A 19,728-nucleotide genomic window follows, 5' to 3' on the forward strand; every position below is an offset into this window, starting at 1 on the left:
GTAGAACAAGATAACAAAGTGTTTTTCTTACTGAGTTTCATGTAGGTCCAAGAAAAATACCAGATTTTAAAATATCACTTTATTAGCTCATAAAGAGGTTATAGAGGTCACAGTGGGTACAAACAAAGTTAACAAAATCACAGTAGAAGTACTGATAACAAACTGAAATAATGTCTGCAAATGCACATATTTGCATTTTATTATCTTAGGACATTCTAAACCTATTATCTTAGGACATTCTCAAAAACCACAAGAATATACATTCTCCATTCTGTTAGCCATTAGAGCAATAATACTGCACATCGTATGGCCTCTGAAAAATTTCAGTGTCTGCTCATAAGAGAATGAGAGTGAAAGAGTCAGGTAGCATCCTAGCGATACTATGAAATTAATTTTGAAGTACGAATCCCCCGAGAGGGTCTTTGGGACACTCAGGGGCATCTCATTGTGGTTTTGATTTATATTTTCCTAATGACTAGTGATATTCGGCATCTTTGCATATACCCACCGGCCATGCGTATGTCCGTTTTGGAGAAACGTCTATTCCAGTCCTTTGCCGATTTTTGAGTCGGGTTTTTGTTTTGTTATTGAGTCGTAGGCGTTTCTTATATATTTTGTGGATTAAGCCCTTATCAGATATATGGTTTGAAAATATTTCCTCCTGTTCCCTAGGTTGCCTTTTTTTCACTCCATTGGTTGTTTTACTTGCTTTGTAAAAGCTTTTTAGTTTTTTTTGCCTATGCTTTAGTGTCATGTTCAAGAATTCCTTGCTAAGACTAATGTCAATAGATTTCCTTTAAGTTTCTTCCAAGTGTTTTATCACTTCAGGTCTTACATGTAAGTCTTTAGTCAACTTCGAGTAGATTTTGGGGAGTGTCGTAAGATAAGGGTTTAATTTCATTCTTTTGCTCTGGATAGATCTAGTGTTCCCAACGCCATTTATTGGAAAGACCATCCTTACTTCATTGTAAATTCTTGACGCCTTTGTTGAAAATAAGCTGTTCCTGTATACTTGGGTTCATTTCTGGGCTCTCTGTTCTGTTTCATTAACTCAATGCAAGTAAAATAGTTTTGATTATATTAGCTTTGTAATATATTTTAAAATCATAAAGTGTGAGGCCTCCAGCTTTGTTCTTTGTTATCAAGATCGTATTTGCTGTATGGGGTCCTTTGTAATTCCACAGGAATTTTAGAATTTATCTACTTATGTTAAAAATGCCATTTGAATTTTAGAATTTTGATAGGAATCACATTGAACCTGTAGATCGCATTGGACTGTACGGGCATTTTAACATACTTAGTCTTCCAGTCCATGAACAGGGGATGTCTTTTTATTTATTTGGGTCTTCTGTACTTTTATCCAATGTTTTTGGTTACAACGTGTAAGTCTTTCACCTCCATGGTTAGCTTTATTTCTCAATGACTTCTTCTTTTTGATATGACTGATCAGATTGTATTCTTAATTTCCTTTTCAGATTGTTCATTGTTAATGTAAGAATCATAACCGATTTCTTACCCTACTCCAATGTGGCTCTTTTTCCATTCCTCCACTGCGACTTCATTACCAGTGTCACCAATGGCCTTCATGTCGCTAAAGCCAACGGACAATCTCCCAAGCTTATTTTGCTTAAATGTTCCATATTTTGATGCCGATTAATATCCAGTGCCTCTTGAAACTCCTATTCATGAATTACATGGTTACTCCATTTTAGTCCTCTTTGCTAAAACCCTCTCTATCCAACTCTTCCATGTCAGAAATACCCAACACTCTTTCCTAGACCCTCGTCAGCTTTCATGTTTTAGACCCTTCCCAGTTGATGACACTCACACTGATAAACAGGTAAAATATGTTCAAGAAACTAAATTTGTCTTAGTTTCATATTGAGAAAAATCTCTAACATTTACATCGATTTAATGAGCTTGAAATAGAAAGACGCAACACATTTCTCTTCTCACCAAGAGACACGCCTACGGAATGATTCCACTATTGTGTTCAACCAGCCTCCAAGGTGTGTATACGGTGGGATGAGAGGCCGTCATGGACTATCCTGGTCTCCTCCAAGGACTCTGAGGACCGTTTCACCCAATCGACCGAGGCATTCAGAAGGTCTGCATAGACCTTTCCTCTTGTTATTTCAACTTTCAGAAGAAATATATTTTATTTCTACCAAGGTTTCTTAGCATTTTCCCAAGTTAACTGCTGGGCACCCTTGTTTTTATAGCAAAACTTTCAAAAGTAGTCCCCAGATACTACCTGCCCACATGTTTCTGAAGGGTGACAGAATATCTTGTGGGATTTGCCTCCTATTCTGACAGAGACAACACGATAGCTCTGACTGAGAAGGTTAGGACTAACCTGAGGGCCAGACTGGTCACTCTTCGCCTCAGTGTGCCATCTCATGGTCTTATTATCTAGGATTCTGTTTCGTCTTAACGTTCAGGAACATCTGTAGGCTTACACGTGAAAGATCTTGAATTCTTAATGACGATGTGTTGCTGAGAAGAAGGAGTACGGGGCTGATGGCAGAGTGAGGCCAGCAGTAAACAAATGTTACGTGTCCTGGGACCAAAGGACCTAATTGACATTATAAGTTACTAGAAGCTGTAATTAATGAATTTACTTAATATGTGCCAGGCATTTGTCACTTTCTAAAGTGGAGTATTGTACTTAGCTGAGCACGAGGAAAGTACGGCATGTAAACAGAGCCGTGGAGAGGGGCCAGCTCGTCTAGGCCAGCCTCCCGCAAAGCCAAGTGCTCGGAGGGAGGAAGTGGAGAAAGCCAGGTGTGCCTGCACAGATGGGAAGGCTGCTGCAAAGTGAGTTTGTGTCGTGGATACCTGGTTGCTTTGTGATAATTGGAAGGGGACATAGTGACAGTAATAATAGGGCACTGATATTGGTCCCTAGGTGTCTCTGAGTTCCACCTTGTCGCTATAAACTTCTTGTTATAATTTAAGACCACAACACTAATATTCAGCTTCAGATCCTGCCGTCCACAAGCTTAGGATCCATGAAAGCTGGTGGTTGTAAAAACTTGATAAAATTACAGAGACAAAAAGATTCCAGAGAGAGTATATATCTTACATTATTACTATTGTGATTGATAATAATATAATCAGGGAAGGATTGATTATGCAACAAAATCACACTTACGTGTTTTTGAGTCATTAGAATCATGTGATGATCGTTATCACCATTCGCCAATACTTCTGACTCTCCCTTTTACAGATACATTTTTGGATTGTACCTCAGGCTCCATTTTGTTTTAATGGGTCATGAGATTAGTTGTGGACAATGAGTTGTGGTCATAAGTGGTGTGAGTCACTTCTGGACCAGAGTATTTAGTTGTCAGAGAGAATGTCTTCGAGAGGCTTTCTCAGCTCCTGACAGAGTGACGATTAATATTTATAATGGTGACTTCCCCATCAGCTTTGGCCCCTGTGTGTGTATAGTGAGCAGCACCCATAAACTTTTTTATGGTGGACATGCAGTACGAGTAAGAAAAACCTTGGATTTAATGGCCAAAGATTTTGAGATGGTTTGTTTCCACAGCAGAACCTAGCTTATCCTGACTGATACACACTGCTTTCTTCAGGATGTAAAACACGTTTCAGGGAGGATTCTGGCCATGTGCAGGGAGGAAGAATTAAGAGCAAAGGGAAGAGGAGTCGAGTGCTGAGTATTCATGCTGTGATGACACTTTGGTGTCGCTGGGGCGTGCAGCTGCTTTATAGCTTCTGCTGTCTTTCCAGTGTTATTCTCCCTTCTCTGAAACGGAACAAGCCTCACAGGGTCATCCCTGTCCTCATAATAATCCAATATTTATTGCCCCTACCTGCTTGGGCTGTTTCCACTATTTGGGATGCTCTGCCCATTTCCTCATCTAATTAACTTTCTTCTGTTGATATCAACCCGTCCTTAAGGATAGTCTTAGGTCGTTCCTCAAGGAGTCTTTTCCCATTTCCTACCAAAGCCGTGTAATTTCTTATTCTAAAAACAAATGGAACATTACAATTCCTTGAGGACCAGCTGACGCCAAACGCACAGGAGAAGTATTTGGAGATAGCTTGATTCCCTCTAGATGTGGCAGAAAAGGTTTTGCCGAAATCTGCATTTCTAGTAGTGCCTAGTGTGAGATTGAACATATATGTGGTCAAGGTCATTGGTAGAAACGAAGTGTTCGAGCTTCTAGGGCAGTGTTCTTACTGTCATTGAACATTACCTCTTGTGACTTCTTTGGCGACCATGTGAAAAATACTGAGGAATGCGGATACCTGTGACCTCTTAGGTCATCTCCCAATGATGCCATCTTGGGATGGAACAACATTTCACCTTGTTGTTGTTCTAGGAGTGGATTCTGTCCCTTAATTTCCTCAAACCCCTCTTCATATCTTTGTTCCTCAGGCTGTAGATGAAAGGGTTCAGCATGGGTGTCACTACCGTGTACATGACTGTGGCTACACGGTCCTTCACCACTGAGTACATGGACAGGGGCCTAAAATACACATAGATGACGCTGCCGTAGAATAAGATTACTATGGTGAGGTGGGAGCCACAGGTTGAGAAGGCCTTCCACTTCCCGGCTACGGAGGGGATTCTGAGCACGGTGACGATGATTCGCAGGTAGGAGAAGAGAATGCACAGGAAGGGGGTCACAATGACAGCCAGGGTCTCAGTCATGACCACAATCTGGCTGGAGGACGTGTCAGAGCATGAGAGCTTTAGCACAGGCTGGGTATCACAGAAAAAGTGCTTAATGATATGGGAAGCACAGAAAGACAGGCGGGACATGAGCAGCACACGGAGCATGGCATGCAGGTGGGAGATGGTGCAAGAACCCAGCAGCATGAGGAGGCACCGCCGTGGGTTCATAACTGTGTCATAACGGAAGGGGTTGCAGATGGCTACCAGCCGGTCTATGGCCATCGAGGCCAGCAGGTAGCTGTCAGTGTTGCTGAAGGCCATGAAGAAGTACATCTGGACCAGGCAGCCCACGTAGGAGATAGACTTTGTCTCTGAGAGTAAATTCACCAGCATCTTTGGCACGATGACCGTGGTGAAGCAGATATCCATGAAGGATAGGTTGCTGAGAAAAAAATACATAGGTGTATGGAGCCGGGAGTCAGAGCGGATGGCCAGGATGATGAGTACATTCCCCACCACGGTGACCAGGTACATGATGAGAAAGATGGCAAAGAGGGGTTTCTGCAGCTGAGGGTTGGAAGAGAGGCCCAGGAGGATAAAGCCTGCGGTGCTGCTGCTGTGGTTCCTAATCTCCATGCGTCTTGGCTTCCTGGACAGGGTTTGGAGAAGCAGTGGGAGAAATGTGAAGGAGAATTTGATTAAGACAGTTTCTTTTCTGGCCTCCAGCCTATAAAGAAACCCACTGCTATTTGTCAGGATTTTAAAGAATAATTATGTTAAGAAACTATAGAGAAACAGGAAGTAAAATCGAACAAGGGAAAGGTTAAAAAATTCCAATTGGTTTTCTAAAAGCAAAACTCATGATTTCACATGTGCTTTTAGGACTTTCTATATAGCCTACTGCGTCCAAGTTCTCAATTCTTTTTTAAAAAATCTTCTTAGATCATTTCCTGACTGATTCCTTAGCCTCTTTTCTATTTCCTTTTTTTCCCAGGGAAACAAAGTGCTGGTTCCCACTTTTAACCAAGATGATTTTGTACAAGTCTTTCCATGAATGAGGTCCTCTCTTCAGGATCCTCTTCGACTCTTAGGTCCAGAGGTGGTGGTGTTTGTAGTGGAAATAGGACAAAGCGAGCATGCGATTTAATCGGCGCTCTTTGGCATTTACTGAAGTCAGATGAGACTTCTGAAGTTTTCTGAGCAAAACCTGCTTAATGTTTATTTAAGCATTCTTTGTTTGGCTAACATGATCTGAACACTTAAATTATGTTTGTGGTTTAGAGATGCCACTTACGTTGGAGTCCCGTCGTGTATAGCCTATGTTACTGATATTAATTCTTTAAATGCATTAAACGTTATGGTTAAACATCTATCGAGTCTTCGTTCTACACATTTAAAAATTACTGGGATATAAAATTTTATGTGCGAGAATCCCATTTCCAACGATATCCTGGAAAAGACCCGGCAAAGTTGGCCTCCGTTATTACTATGAAGCGCCGTTGCTCAAGTTGGTAGTTCAAGACAATGAAAAAGCGAAAAGAAAGAAATAGAAAGTATAATTATCAGAAAAGATGCAATTGTCCTTACTTTTAAGTGACTTGGTTATCTATCTAGAAAATCAAAGATAATGATCTGAAAGCTTATTCGACCATGAATATTTCACCAAAGTGGCCAGATAGAAAATAGATATAGAAATATTAATTTTTTTGGATTAGAAAAATGGAGAAAAAGTTTTAATTGACGATGGTAAGAAAACCTAAAAAATATTTAAGAATAAACCTGAGAGGGGAGAAAACAAATGAGGAAGACCTACATGAAGAAACTATAACAACACAAAAGGATGATCTGAATAAATGAAGGTAGCATTCTCCTAGAAAAGGAAAACTCAATATGTAAAAATGTCAGATAATTTTCTTAGATAAGTGATATGCGATGCTTGTCCTTCTGTCCAATTTATTTCATTTAGCATAATGCCTTCAAGGTTCTTCTATTTTGTTGCAAATGGCAGAATTTTATTATTTATTTATTTATTTATTTTTGCTGTTCAACTTCGGCATCTTGACCGGAACTCTCAGGTTTTTTTTTCCCTTATAGCTGAATCTCAAAAAACGAACTCATAGAATAGAAAGTAGAATAATGGTTGCCAGAGGCTGGGGGCTGGGTGGGAGGATGAGGGAAACGGAGCCATGTCTGTCAAAGGTACAAACTTCTAGTTATCATTTGAATAAGTTCTAGAGATCTGATGTAGAGCCTGGCGGCTAAATTAGCAAAACTGTATTATTATATATTTGAACTTTGGTGAGGAAGTGGAAATTTATTTATTTATTGAGATATAATTGACATAATACCGTGTAAGCTTACGGTGTACAACATGCCGATCTGATATTTATCTACTGTCATATGATTACCAGCATAGTGTTAGCTAACACATTTATCACGTCATCTAATCATCATTTCTTTTCTTTTTTTTTTTTTTTGTGGTGGAAACAATTAAGATGCAGTCCCTTAGCAACTTGGAAGTTTATAGTACAGTATTGTCTGTGTCACTGTGCTGCGCATTAGATTTCTAGGACTTATTTGTCTACTGGTTACAAGTTTGTACCTTTAAACAACATCTTCCCAGTTCCCCCACTCCACAGCTCCAGTAACCACCATTCTGCTTAAGCGAGTAGACCTTAAACATTCTTAACAAAATATAAAGGGTAATTATGTGAAGTGATGGAGGTGTCAACTAACCCTGTGGTAATCATTTTTAACATTTCCGTCCATCAAATCATCACATTGCATGCCTTAAATTATACAATGTTATGTGTCAATTAGATCTCAATAAAGCTGAGAACAAGTAAATTCTCAAACTAATAAAATTCAGTGCACTTATAATAACACTGCAAGGGTTTTTCCGTAAAATTGGACTTGAGAAGGTCATTCTGAAATTCATCTAGAGGAGTAAATGGCTAAGGAAAGACAAGACGATTTTGAAAAAAATTAGCATAATGATAGATAACATTGCTAATTTAAAATCAAAACACATAATAATGAAAAACAATAAGATAATTGTACACAAAGAGAAAAACAAATCAATGGACCAACATAAAGAATTCTGCATACCTACCTGTATTTATACATGTATATATGTCTTGATCTATCTGGAACTTAATATATAATAAAGATTGATTTTGTAGCAATGGAGAATGAGATGTAATTATTGAAGTCATTATCATCATCATCGTCATCATCGTCATCACCATCAGCAGCAGCAGTACCACCTTTGAAGGATTATAACTCTACTCAGAACTTCTGATGGCAAAGCCTTTGTTTTGGCATGTGGAAACCATGTGTAAATGTGGTCTGATAGCTTATTCCTAAGAGACCCCTATTATTAACAGTATAATGGGAATAAATAAGTCTATCTTAGAAGTTATTTGATGGCTTAAGTTCTAAGGAAAAGAAAGGATATGACCGAGGTTAGTAAAGTTTAAGTGGATGTAGAGGGGTTAATTACTGGTGGGTCCCTGGTGTGGCGCTTGAGAGTGAATTGAGAACCACACCTGCCTGAGAGGACTGAGAGATTTATGCTTTGTTGGCACACAGGTGCTACCTCAAGTTACTGATGGGCTTTGGGGACGGTTGTCTTAAACCCATTCTCCAGTATACTGTAAGTCTCACAATTAGGGGTGTGATGAACACCAGAATTAGATGCCCCTCATGGTGAACAGAAGAGCCAGAAAATGATGGGCAGATAGAGAAGGAGGAATGAAAAGGGAAAAGGAAAAAGGGAGAAGAAACTCAATGGGTTGCGCGTGTGTTTTCTATGGGCAGTGTGTGTGCCTTTGTGTGCACAGGTGAGCCTTTGGTAGACTCCGCTCTCTCTCCCCATTCCCATGTCTCAGCTTACCTGGAGATACTCGCCACCTTCAATCTGTGACACTTCCAAGTGGGAGATTGGGTTCGCTGTCAAATTGTCTGCCTAAGAAGTCATGGCTGGAGTTGTAGAGCAGAGACCGAAGACTCAGATCTTTAGTGGTAGTTCAGGCACAGGAGCCAGGAGGAGCTCTGACTTTTCATGGGTAGTGTCCTCTGGGAGCCATTCCCAGATCTCCTAGTTAGAAATAAGATGGGGCAATTTTCCAAACTTACAGCTGTCCCCTGTAGGCTTGGCCCCCTGAGCTCCAGATAATTTTATTCAGGATAGTCAGGGCCAGGATCCACAGAAAACTAGTTTTTCCCTTGTGTGAGTGCAGCTTCGATCCACCCTCCCAGCCTAACCCTGAATAGGGCCCATCTGTCTCATGGAATCCACACTTTCTAATTAGAGCTCAGTCTTTTAGAATGAAATACAGTATGTTCCAGAAAATAAGTAGAAGATAAAGGTAAAATAGATCAGACAGCATAATCATTGCCTTTAATGTCATGTAGAAGAGGCAACATTCTTATATTCTGTCAAATAGAACAGAGATATGATTAGTATGTAGACTCTACATAGGGCCCAGGGTAGATTTCCGAATTGATTTATTTTTGTTGTAAATGAATCTTACATACAAAAGATGCGTAAAACAAATGTACTGTTTAATAAATAATAATAAAATTAATGCCCGTGATGTTGAGACCATCTGAACCCTATCTGTGACCGAACCCAGTTAAAGCCTCTAATGTAAACTTGAAGATTCTGGTTGGCAGGTAGAGAGAACCTACGGTCTTAGGTGCCTGAGAAAAGCCAGTTAAGTAAAGTTCCCTTGCTTGTTTAACTTGCCATCTACCAATGTGGAGAAGCCTGATGCTCTTCATTCTCTGTCGGCCCACTGTCTAACCCCTCTGTCTAACCAGGTCAGTTTGGAAACCAACGTGCATATGTGTCTAAACTGTGTACAGCATTCTGTGGATTTGCCCCTTTTTGGTTTTGTCTGTGAATAGAATTATACTTTTTTTGTATTCTTCTGTAAATGGCTTATGTGGTCAACATTATGTTTTTAGATTTATTGATGTGGATGCATGTAGCTAAAGGACATTCATGTTCACTGTTGTCTCGTGCAAGTCACAGCCCTCATTATAAATACTTGTTGCGCTCCTAATTTCAGATTTCAGAACGACTGGTTTTGGGATTATAGGTATGTTGCGTATTATTCATCCACAGTTTCTGGGGGAGAAATCCACAATCTCATACATAGTATTTCCATAACAGAATGAGTGAATATTCACACTCAATCCCACTAACAGATTACTTAATAGCCTCATATAAATTCAGATCATGTATTCCTGCTATATGAGTTCACTTAAATAATACATAGTTTTTGTCATTGCTTTTGTATGTTACAAATGTAGGTAGATATTCTGGTGTTATGTCGTAGTATTAGTTGTATGTATTTCAGAAACTGAAAAGATGTGGTATGTATGTATATACAACAATGAAATGTTACTCAGTCATAAGAAAGATGAAATATGGCCATTTGTGACAACACGAATGGACCTTGAGATAATCATTCTAAGAGAAAAAGTCAGACAAAAAAATTAGACAACCATATGGTTTCACTTATGTGGAACACAAACAAACTAGGCAAACAAACAAACTCATAGACACAGAACAGTTAACTGGTTATCAGAAGGAAAGATGTTCTTAGATGAGGTTAAAGTATATCAAATATATAATGATAGAAGGAGATTTGACTTTGGGTGGTGAGCAGAAAATGCAATACACAGATGATGTATTATTGAATAGTACACTTGAAACCTATATAATTAACCCATTTTACCTCAATAAATTTAATTTTTAAAAAGACAAACATTTTCCACAATGAACATGCCCTGTTCTGTAGTAGAGAAAAATGAAATAAACCAGAGTTAAGAACCAAAGACTCAAGGACTTGTCCCAATAACTCATGATAACTCACTGTCGGAGTCTTAGATCTAATCCCAGTGTCAGAAGTCAGAGACGCTGGTGTCGTTTCTATTTCCCATGTAAAGTGGAATTTTGGAGGCAAATCTTGCTTAGATATACGCAGGCTCCCAAAATTTATATCATTCAAAGCCTTTCGTCTTTTTCCGCATATGTTTAAGAGTTCACAGAGATGTACCGGTGTCTCTTAGTGGCAGGCCTATAAACATGCACAGAGGTGAGATGTAGGGACACGGACAATAGGACATCTTGTTGGGGTGAACGTTGCATTTTTGCTGTCTAGTAAGTTGTCTTGTAGTCCTCCTGGATGAGACTGGACTGGAGTTTAGCTTGAATGAAACTTCCAGAGTCTTAGTCCCACCTACTCTATCTAATAGAAAAGCTATCAATTTCATATTCTTGAGAAATTTGAGTAAGACATCTTAGGGGTATGCATACTAGAAAATTATTAAGCATAATTCTCTGTCTCTGATTCTCTTTCTCTCTCTGGTGCGTGTGTGTGTGTGTGTGTGTGTGTGTGAGAGAGAGAGAGAGAGAGAGAGAGAGAGAGAGAACGTGAGTGAGCGTGAGTGAGAGAGCAGTATCTCCCATGTGTACTCCTGAGGTATTACCTGGAAAGTCTGACCCTCCTCAGATACCATGACCATCACCAGGTGTTGGCTCTGCATCCATGTTTGTTTGCCTTCCCTACTTCTCCGCAAGAGGACTTGTTAGAATCGCAGTTTTCTTCCTCCCTTTAAGAGCAGCACAGACTGAAGACTTGGGGCTGGAGCACCCTGCGCTCAGGCACCGGAGCCAGGAAGATCTGTGGGCTTTTTCACAGGCAGTGTCTCCTGCGACCCAATTCCAGACCTGTTAGTTAGAGCCACGATGGGGCGGATGTCTAACCTAGTAGCTGTCCCCTCTGGGCCTTGGATCTTGAGTCCCAGCAGTGTCAGGAACACCTGTGTTTCAGAGTGACCAGGCCCAGGAATCCTGGTACCCATGCCTGGGGTGCGGGAGTGGGTGGGCTCCATCTCCCGCGACCCTAACCTGCTATGGAGTCTACACTCTAATCAGATTCCAGTCTCCATAAAGAAAGCCTACAATTTCCCAGCCAGTCAATAGTTTAAATGAATCGAACAGATTTGGCATAGGGTGGGCCACCCAATCAGTCTTCTAATTCCTATAGTTCTGTATGTAGTAAAAGTAAACAAACTTGTTTCCTGTGACTCGAGAAGGTAAAGATATGTCTGGTCTATAAAAATCTTTAGAAATAATAGGGGCTTCTGCATGCAACATTCATTAAACTTTTGTAAAATTGTGAAACAGCACATTAAAAAGTATACCAAACACAAAGAACAATTTTCTCATGGTTTTACCAGCTAGGCACATATGCATAAACCACATATTATTTATATTTGGCCGTTTCTGTCTTTTATACGAATGGAACAATTTAGCCTCTTCCCCCCAGTATTATGTTTTTACATTCATTCTTATTGTTACTTGTAGCAACCGATGACCAAATATCTTCCCTGACTGCTCCTTTCCCTTTTGCTCTCATTTCTTTTAAAAAACTCAGCTATATCTGACTCCAGTTATAAAGTTCCAAATGCTATCACAATCATAGGTAACCTTTATCAGGCATTTTCATTGGGCCAGGTAATGTGCTATTTGCTTTACACAGGAAGTCAACTTTTTTTCACAAAACTCAGAGGCTGGCTATTCTATTGTCCGTTCTATAAACCAGAAAGGACAGGTGTATTAAAAATGAATAGCAGAGCTAGGTTTGAATTCAAAGCCATGTTCTCCTTAGACACCCCGCTACATCTTCTCATAACTGTCCACTGGCTCTCGTAGTATAACTTTTGAGCTCACTAAGTAATCATTTTTAGCCTATTGGTGAGATTATCCTCTTTTTACACCTTGTTTCAAGGAAGACCTTGGGAAATACTCCTGATCAGTTAAGATCCATTAATGTTTTTTCCTTCAGCTTCATTGAGGTATATTTGACAAATAAAATCATACATTTAAAGTACACAATGTGATGATTCGATATACATATATCTTGCGAAACGATTCCACAATCAGAGTAACACATCCGTCACCTCACATAGGTACCTTTTTGTGTTTTATGCTGAGAAGGCTTGAGATTTACTCTCTTAGCACATTTCAAGTACTGTACAAATCAGTATTATTAACTGTAGTCACCATGCTGTACTTTAGATCCCCAGAACTTATTCATCTTAGAACTGAAAGCTTGGACTTTTTGGAAGAGTCATTGTAGCCAGGACAGTTGGCTTTTCTTTTTGCAAGGCAAGTGCCTGACTTAAGTTTTGATGGCCCAGGCATCCAATAAACACATAGTTTACCACCAGAGTAGATAAACAGCCAGGCTGCTCCACACACTGCCCTAGGCACCTTCGGTTTAGAGATCTTCCTTGATTTTGATAACTGACCATTTGGACTATTTGTTTTTCTCTGTTCTCATGACTTAAGTTCTGGTTTTTACATTTTCAATTTAATAATACTGAGTGAGCCCCCTCCGATGACCCCATAAAAGCAGAACCCCAGATCCTCGATCCCCTGATCTCCCTCCATCTCTCCCTCCCACGTTTTGCTTCTCCCTCTCTCCCTCCCTAACCCCTTTCCCCACTTCACCATGTGGCCCTAGATGTGCCTTGTGCTTGCCAGAACCTGTGAGTAACATTTTTTTCCATTTGACACCCACAGCCATGTGGCGAGATTATTTCTTCTATTTGTACATAGACAAGAAAAGTGACGCTTAGAGAGATTTTAATGGCTTGATAATGGTCACGCAATTTCTAAGACTGACTTGTAACTTAAGTTTTTTGACGCAGCATAAAAGCATCTTATTACTATGCTTGTGCCGCTGCCTCCTGTGGCAAAAAAGTAAATAGCTTTGGAGAAGTTATGAGCTGTCTTAAAGGTAACAAAACAATCCAATAGTCAGACCCCAGAGATTCGTGCATAAGATTAATCACTCATATGATGAGAACATCGACTTACTGAGGCTCCATGTGAGCTGACCCACATCACCGATTCAAAACAATGTTACTATAGAAGCCTTCATTTGCTTTTCATCAGGACACCGATCGCACGGTACTGGCCATGTATGTGACATATGAACCAGGGACTTCGAAAGAAAAAGAAGGAAACTATATATATCATAGAGTAAGAGATCAATATCGATTTCCCATTTTATTTATTTTTACCATAAAGTACAAGAACTTTTTATTGCAGTCGTGTCATCCCTACTTACTGAACTATAATTAATTGTGAAGAAGGAGCTATGATTGATATATCTCTGCAATATTTTCATAATTGAGTAGAGTTCCTGGCACAGCATAGGTGTTTCATGGGTTCTTATTGAATGAATGAATGCTGCGAAGTACCATCTATGGATTATGTTATCCTGCCCTCCTAATCAGATTTCTCAAGGCCTGTTTCATGTTATTATTCCTGAGGCTATAGATAAAAGGGTTCAGCATGGGAGTAACTACTGTATAGATGACAGTGACCACACGGTCCTTTGTCACTGAGTAGGTGGATGAGGGGCGAATGTACACAGATATTATGGTCCCATAGAAGAGCGTTACAACTGTAAGGTGAGATCCACAGGTGGAGAAGACCTTGTACCTGCCTTTGCCAGAAGGGACCCTCAGAACAGCACGGGCAATGTAGACGTAAGAGACAATAATAAAGATAAAGGGACTCATGATTACAAAGGACCCTTCTGTGAAGGCCAAAAGCTCATTGACAGAGGTGTCAGAGCAGGAGAGGGTTAGCAGTGGCTGGACATCACAAAAGAAGTGGTGGATGACGTTGGGTCCACAGAAGGAGAGGCGGGCCATGAGAATCGTGTGCATGAGAGAGTGGAGGTGGGACACCACCCAGGATGCTATCAGCAGCAGAAGACAGCGCCGAGGGTTCATGGTTGTGGTGTAATGCAGTGGCTTACAGATGGCCACGTAGCGGTCAATGGCCATGGCAGCCAGGAGGAAGCTGTCAGTGATTCCAAAGGCCACAAAGAAATACATCTGGGTGAGGCAATGGGCAAAGAGGATGGTCTTTCTCTGAGTCACCATGTTTGCCAGCATCCTTGGCACGATGACAGTTGTAAAGCAGATGTCCACCAGGGACAGGTTGGAGAGGAAGAAGTACATGGGGGTGTGGAGGCGGACATCTCTCCTGATGGCTGCAATGATGACTGAATTGCCAGCCACATTGACTAGGTACATGGCTAAGAAGCTGACAAAAATCCTTATCTGCTCTTTGGGGTCACTAGTCAGTCCCAGAAGTAGGAATTCAGTTATATGGCTCTGGTTTCTCCATCGCATTGATTTCCTGCAAGTAGGAAATCGGAAGGAATGTTAGGTTTGTGTCCTGGCTTGGGGTCTTCAGTTTGTAGAGGGGATATGTCATAACTTATTCCAGCTTGTGCGCCACACAAGTGGAGTTATTCACCAAGAGCAGCTTCACAAAATTAATCAGATGCAAAGTTGAGCCTGAGATGAAGGTGTGTCGACGCCAATTCTGTGATATTACTTTATAGGATTGGTGTTGACACACCTAGATCTCAGTTTCAACTTTGCATCTGATTTTGTGAAGTCGAAAAAGGTGTTTCAACTCTTGTTCTTTGTTGAAAGACTAAACTTATAATACCCATGTTCATAGGCTATTCTGAGAGTACAGGTAATGATAATAGGATAAGTGTTCAGAAAGTAATCATTTTGCTTAATATCCCAAATTGTATATAGGCATATCTTTTTGCTCTGGCCTTACTTACTGATCAGCCTGGTAATCTTCATTGCTCCCACAATATAATTCTGGCTAAGATTTCTCTTTTTCTGCTCCCCCTGTGTTAACGAAATTAGAGTATCCTAAATTCTCCCTATAGAAATTGTAAAATATTAGAGAGATGTATTCCTGGATCCAGCCCCTCTTGAATGAAAACAGTTTTGGAACGTGTTTGAGAATTTAATTATGGCAGGAAGGTCATATTAGTAGGTGCTGGGACCTGGAAATTTGGCACATTCATCAGAATGTGGAACTGTGTAAGGTAAATGGGAAGTTGGAGACCTGTTTGACCCAACATCGAGCTTGGTGGGTTAGGCAGGTGGATAGCATCAAGGAAGACGTAGAGGAACTAACAGGCGGGTGCTCTTATAAGCAGGAAGACTCCAAGGAGTGGTAGTGTGGACAACGGAAATGTGAGAAGCAGCATTCTGGCAACAAACAAACAAACAAACAAATAAAAACCCATAAAACAAAAAACAAAAAAACTCTGAGAGGTATGAATAGGAAGGTGCAGAGGTTCAGTAATGGGTCCTTTATCTCTCCTAAAGGCTAGGGCCAAAGGAAATAAGCAAAGGCTCCAGTAGGGCAGGAATTTAGGCACTAATCATCTATCTACCAAGGTAGGGGACTCAGTTGGAATGGAGCTAGATAAGGAACCAGTGAGACATAGAGTTAGAACCACCCAGCAGCCAACCGGGTTGATAATGAGACTATTGGGTAACAGAATATGCACTTCTTATGTCTACCGTGCCTAGACACAGGATTGGCTTCAGAGAAAATAGAGCAGAAAAGAAAGCTTGCAAATAGTGGTCAGATAATCCTAGGTCAGGGAGGGTAGACTTAGGAATGCAGATTTCAAATTAGAGCAAGTCCACATCTTATATTTCTTGTGTCCTCATTATCTTTCTGGTACTTTTGACAATGAGTCAAAAGCAAACCTAAGTACTCATGGTTTGTTTTTAATGCATAGTGATCTCACATGAAAGTCACTGCCCTTCTTAGGACAACTCAGACTTTTTGTTTCTTTTTTAACACCTTAAAAGGTACTTGCAGACAGTAGCGTTGTTTCCTGAAGCATTTCCTTTCTCACTGAGATGCTGAGATCTTTGATGCTTGGTCCAAATTGGATCCTCTGTGAGGAAAGGGGGCCACTAAGGCATGGACAGCATCTGGAGAGGTCCATGATGAAAGTGCTACCAAGCCGCGGTCTAAGTCTGCTTTGCTCCTCATTGTTCCCATTGAATTACATAGTACCTGGTTCATAGTAGCCACGTAATAAATACTATTTGACAGACTGTCTAGATTCATCACTACTGATCGCTTCTTGCAAGGCTGTGGGTTTTCTATTAGCAACCAGGAGACTGATCTCCTAGGATCAGGAGAGTCAATAGGGAGAGTTCATGATTTAAGAATCACTTCTGGTTCAGATACTTCCTAGGTATTTTCTCTTGGGAATACGTCTATGTTTCCCTTTTTTTTTTCCTTCTCATCTGAAAAAGGGGAAATAAAATGTCATCTCTAAAACTTGATTGTTAAGTTTAAACAATGTATTTGAAAAGAATTTGAGACCTACAAAGTTCTGTGCAAATGTTACTTACACTACTAATATTTCTTATTAGTATTCAGGACCTAATTGTGTAAGCTGAAAAATAGTGGGTGCAATCTAGAGAAGCCCAGGCGGGGTGTAGGAGGGCTCGCTTGTTTAGGGGGAGAGACCTCAGAGGTCACTGGAAGGGGCATAAGTGCTGAGCTGGAAGGGACAAAAGAACAACGGGGTGCAGACCTCAGACAAACTGGACTTTCCTGGGAAGAGAGGGAAAAGCACAAAAGTTCTCGAGGATTTTCTGCTCTTTAGGATAATTCGTATGGGAGTGTGTATTATTTTCTATGGCTGTTGTGATAATGTACCATAAACTTAGGGGCTTGAAATAACACAAATTTATTATCTTACAGTTCTGTAGGTCAGAAAGATCAAGGTGTTGCCAAGACTGTGTTCCTTTTTGGAGGCTCCACGGGAGAATCCAATTCCTTTCCTTTTCCAGCTCCTAGAGACTGCCTGCATTCCTTGACTAGTGGCTCCCTTACCCCTTCTTCAATGCCAGCAATGATGGGTGAGTCTTTCTCATGCTGCCATCTTTCTGGTTTTCTTCTTTTCCTTCTCTGTTGCATATTTAAGGTTCCTGTGACAACATTGGGCCCACTCAGATAATCCAGGATAATCTTTTTATTTTAAGATTTTGGACTTCTGGCTGTCGGAACTGTGAGAGAATACATTTCTGTTGTTTTTAAGGCACCGAGTTGTGGCAATTTGCTACAATGGCCATAGGAATCTAATACACAGGTCCTATGAAAAGTCATTGTAACAACATGGATGAATCTTGAGATAATCATGCTAAGCAAAATAAGTCAGATGGAAAGGGTTAAGAACCATATGGCTTCTCTCATATGTGGCATATAAAACCAAAAGCAACAAATGAATAAGAGAAACAAAAACTCAAAGACACAGACAACAGTTTAGTGGTTACAAGAAGGAAAGGGATTTAGTGGTTACAAGGAAGATAAGGGTAAAGGGGGTCAAATATATGGGGATAAAGGAGATTTGACTTTGAGCTGTTAACACACACTGCAATATACAGATAAATGTATTATCGAATTGTACACTTGAGACCTATATAATTTTATTAACCAATGTCATCCCAATAAATTTAATAAAAAATTAATGAAATAGACCTTTGGTAAGACTAATCAAGAAAATAAAGAATAGGTACAAAGGTAGTTGAGAAAGGAGAAATTATTTCAGGCATATGAAGATAAAATAATAAAAGTCTCTTGAACTAAATTGGAAAATTTAGATAAAAGGACAAATTCCTAGAAACATAAATTGTACAGGAATAACTTGAAGACTAATCAGTTGTAAAAAAAATTAGAAATGGTAGTCAAAACCCTTCTCTCTCCAAAAACCTCAGGCCCATAGGTGAATCCTACCAAACTTTCAAAATAGCTAATTCTATTTAATGCAACTTGCTCTAGAAATCAGAAAGCAGAGTGGAATAGGTGGCCTTCTCAGCTCACTTTACAATATTAATTTAATACTGACTCCAAAACCAGAAAACACAAGAAAATAAAAGACAATTACATAGACACAAAATTCTAAATGAAACAATAATTAAATGAATCCATCATAGCACTAAAAATAATACGTCATGGAGAAGCAGGATTTTTAATGCAAGAATCATTCGACATTAGAAAAGTCCATCAATAAACTTTTGCCCATTAATAAAAGGAGAAAAGTTATGTGATAATTTTAATTGAAGCAGAATAATCATTTTGCAAAGCTCAATATCTGCCTATCATGAACTCTGTTAGCTAAATAGAAGGAAATATTCTTAATTTGGTAAAAGCTATGTATACCCAAACCTTATGATATATATCATACTAAATCGGTAAAGCTTAAATGCATTCCTTTAAGAAACAAGATTAATATAGTATTGGAAACCCTGACTAACACTATAAGAAAAGAGCAAAGGAAATGGAAGGAAAAAATATAAAACTGTCATTAATAAAGATACCATCATTTCCATGGAAAAAAGAACAGAATCAATTGACAAGCTCTTAGAACCAATAAATGAATTCAGCAAGGTAGCTGGATACATGACCAAATTAAAAAATCACTAACATTTCTCTACATTAGAAATAACCAACCGGAATATAGTCATGTGCTACTTAACGACAGGGATATGTTCTGGGAAATGTGTTGTTAGGTAATTTTGTCATTGTGTGAGTATCATAGAGTGTACTTATACAAACCTACATGACACCGCATACTACGCTTCTAGGCAATATGGGATAGCCTGTTGTTCATAGGCTGCAAACCTGTACAACATGTTACTCTACTGAATGGTGTAGACATTTGTAACACAGTGGTAAGTATTTATGTGTCTAAACGGAAAAGATACAGTAAATGTCCATTGCAGTTTAAAGGGATCACTATTGTATATGTGGTTCATCACTGAAACATTGTTGTGTGGTGGATGACTGTATATAATAATAAATAAGATGCTATTCATAGTTACAGAAAAACTCTAAAACTCTAAGAATTATTTTTTCTAAGAACATACAAAACTATGTGGAAGCATTTTAAAGTCTAGCAAAGGACATAATAGATGATTAAAATAAATGAAAATTCCGTCTTGGATGGAATGAGTAATATTACAAAGATGTTATTTCCCACATTAATCTAGAAATTTAATTTAATTTCAATCAAAATGTCTATTGAATTTTTTGAAGTCCTTGATAAATTTATTCTCAAATTTCCATGTAACAATAAATAGCTAAGTCAAACTTTAAGATAAAGAGTAAAAAGAGGGGACTTGTCTTATTAGAGATGAAGAGG

At 39.5% G+C, this 19,728-nt stretch overlaps 3 protein-coding genes across 3 annotated transcripts in view; 1 reads left to right on the top strand and 2 right to left on the bottom strand.

The window, feature by feature from the left end:
* Positions 1-4,345: 4,345 nt before the first annotated feature.
* On the bottom strand, positions 4,346-5,465 carry LOC120610967 (olfactory receptor 1L4). Its single transcript, XM_039873304.1, has one exon. It carries the CDS (start codon positions 5,279-5,281, stop codon positions 4,346-4,348), a length of 936 nt encoding a protein of 311 aa, XP_039729238.1. The 5' UTR covers positions 5,282-5,465.
* Positions 5,466-13,945: 8,480 nt separating this feature from the next.
* Positions 13,946-14,875, bottom strand: LOC120610952 (olfactory receptor 1L6-like). The gene has a single exon (XM_039873289.1). The coding sequence runs from the start codon at positions 14,873-14,875 to the stop codon at positions 13,946-13,948; it is 930 nt and encodes a 309-aa protein (XP_039729223.1).
* A 2,171-nt stretch (positions 14,876-17,046) lies between these two features.
* LOC120610957 (olfactory receptor 1J1) overlaps positions 17,047-19,728 on the top strand; it is a 149,093-nt gene continuing 146,411 nt past the window's right edge. The window contains exon 1 of the mRNA XM_039873294.1: positions 17,047-17,446. The gene's annotated coding sequence lies outside the window, so the exon portion shown is untranslated. The remainder of the gene's footprint in view (positions 17,447-19,728) is intronic.

This window comes from Pteropus medius, unplaced genomic scaffold (assembly GCF_902729225.1).
Source record: "Pteropus medius unplaced genomic scaffold, Ma_sr-lr_union100, whole genome shotgun sequence".
In the NCBI taxonomy this organism is placed as follows: domain Eukaryota; kingdom Metazoa; phylum Chordata; class Mammalia; order Chiroptera; family Pteropodidae; genus Pteropus; species Pteropus medius.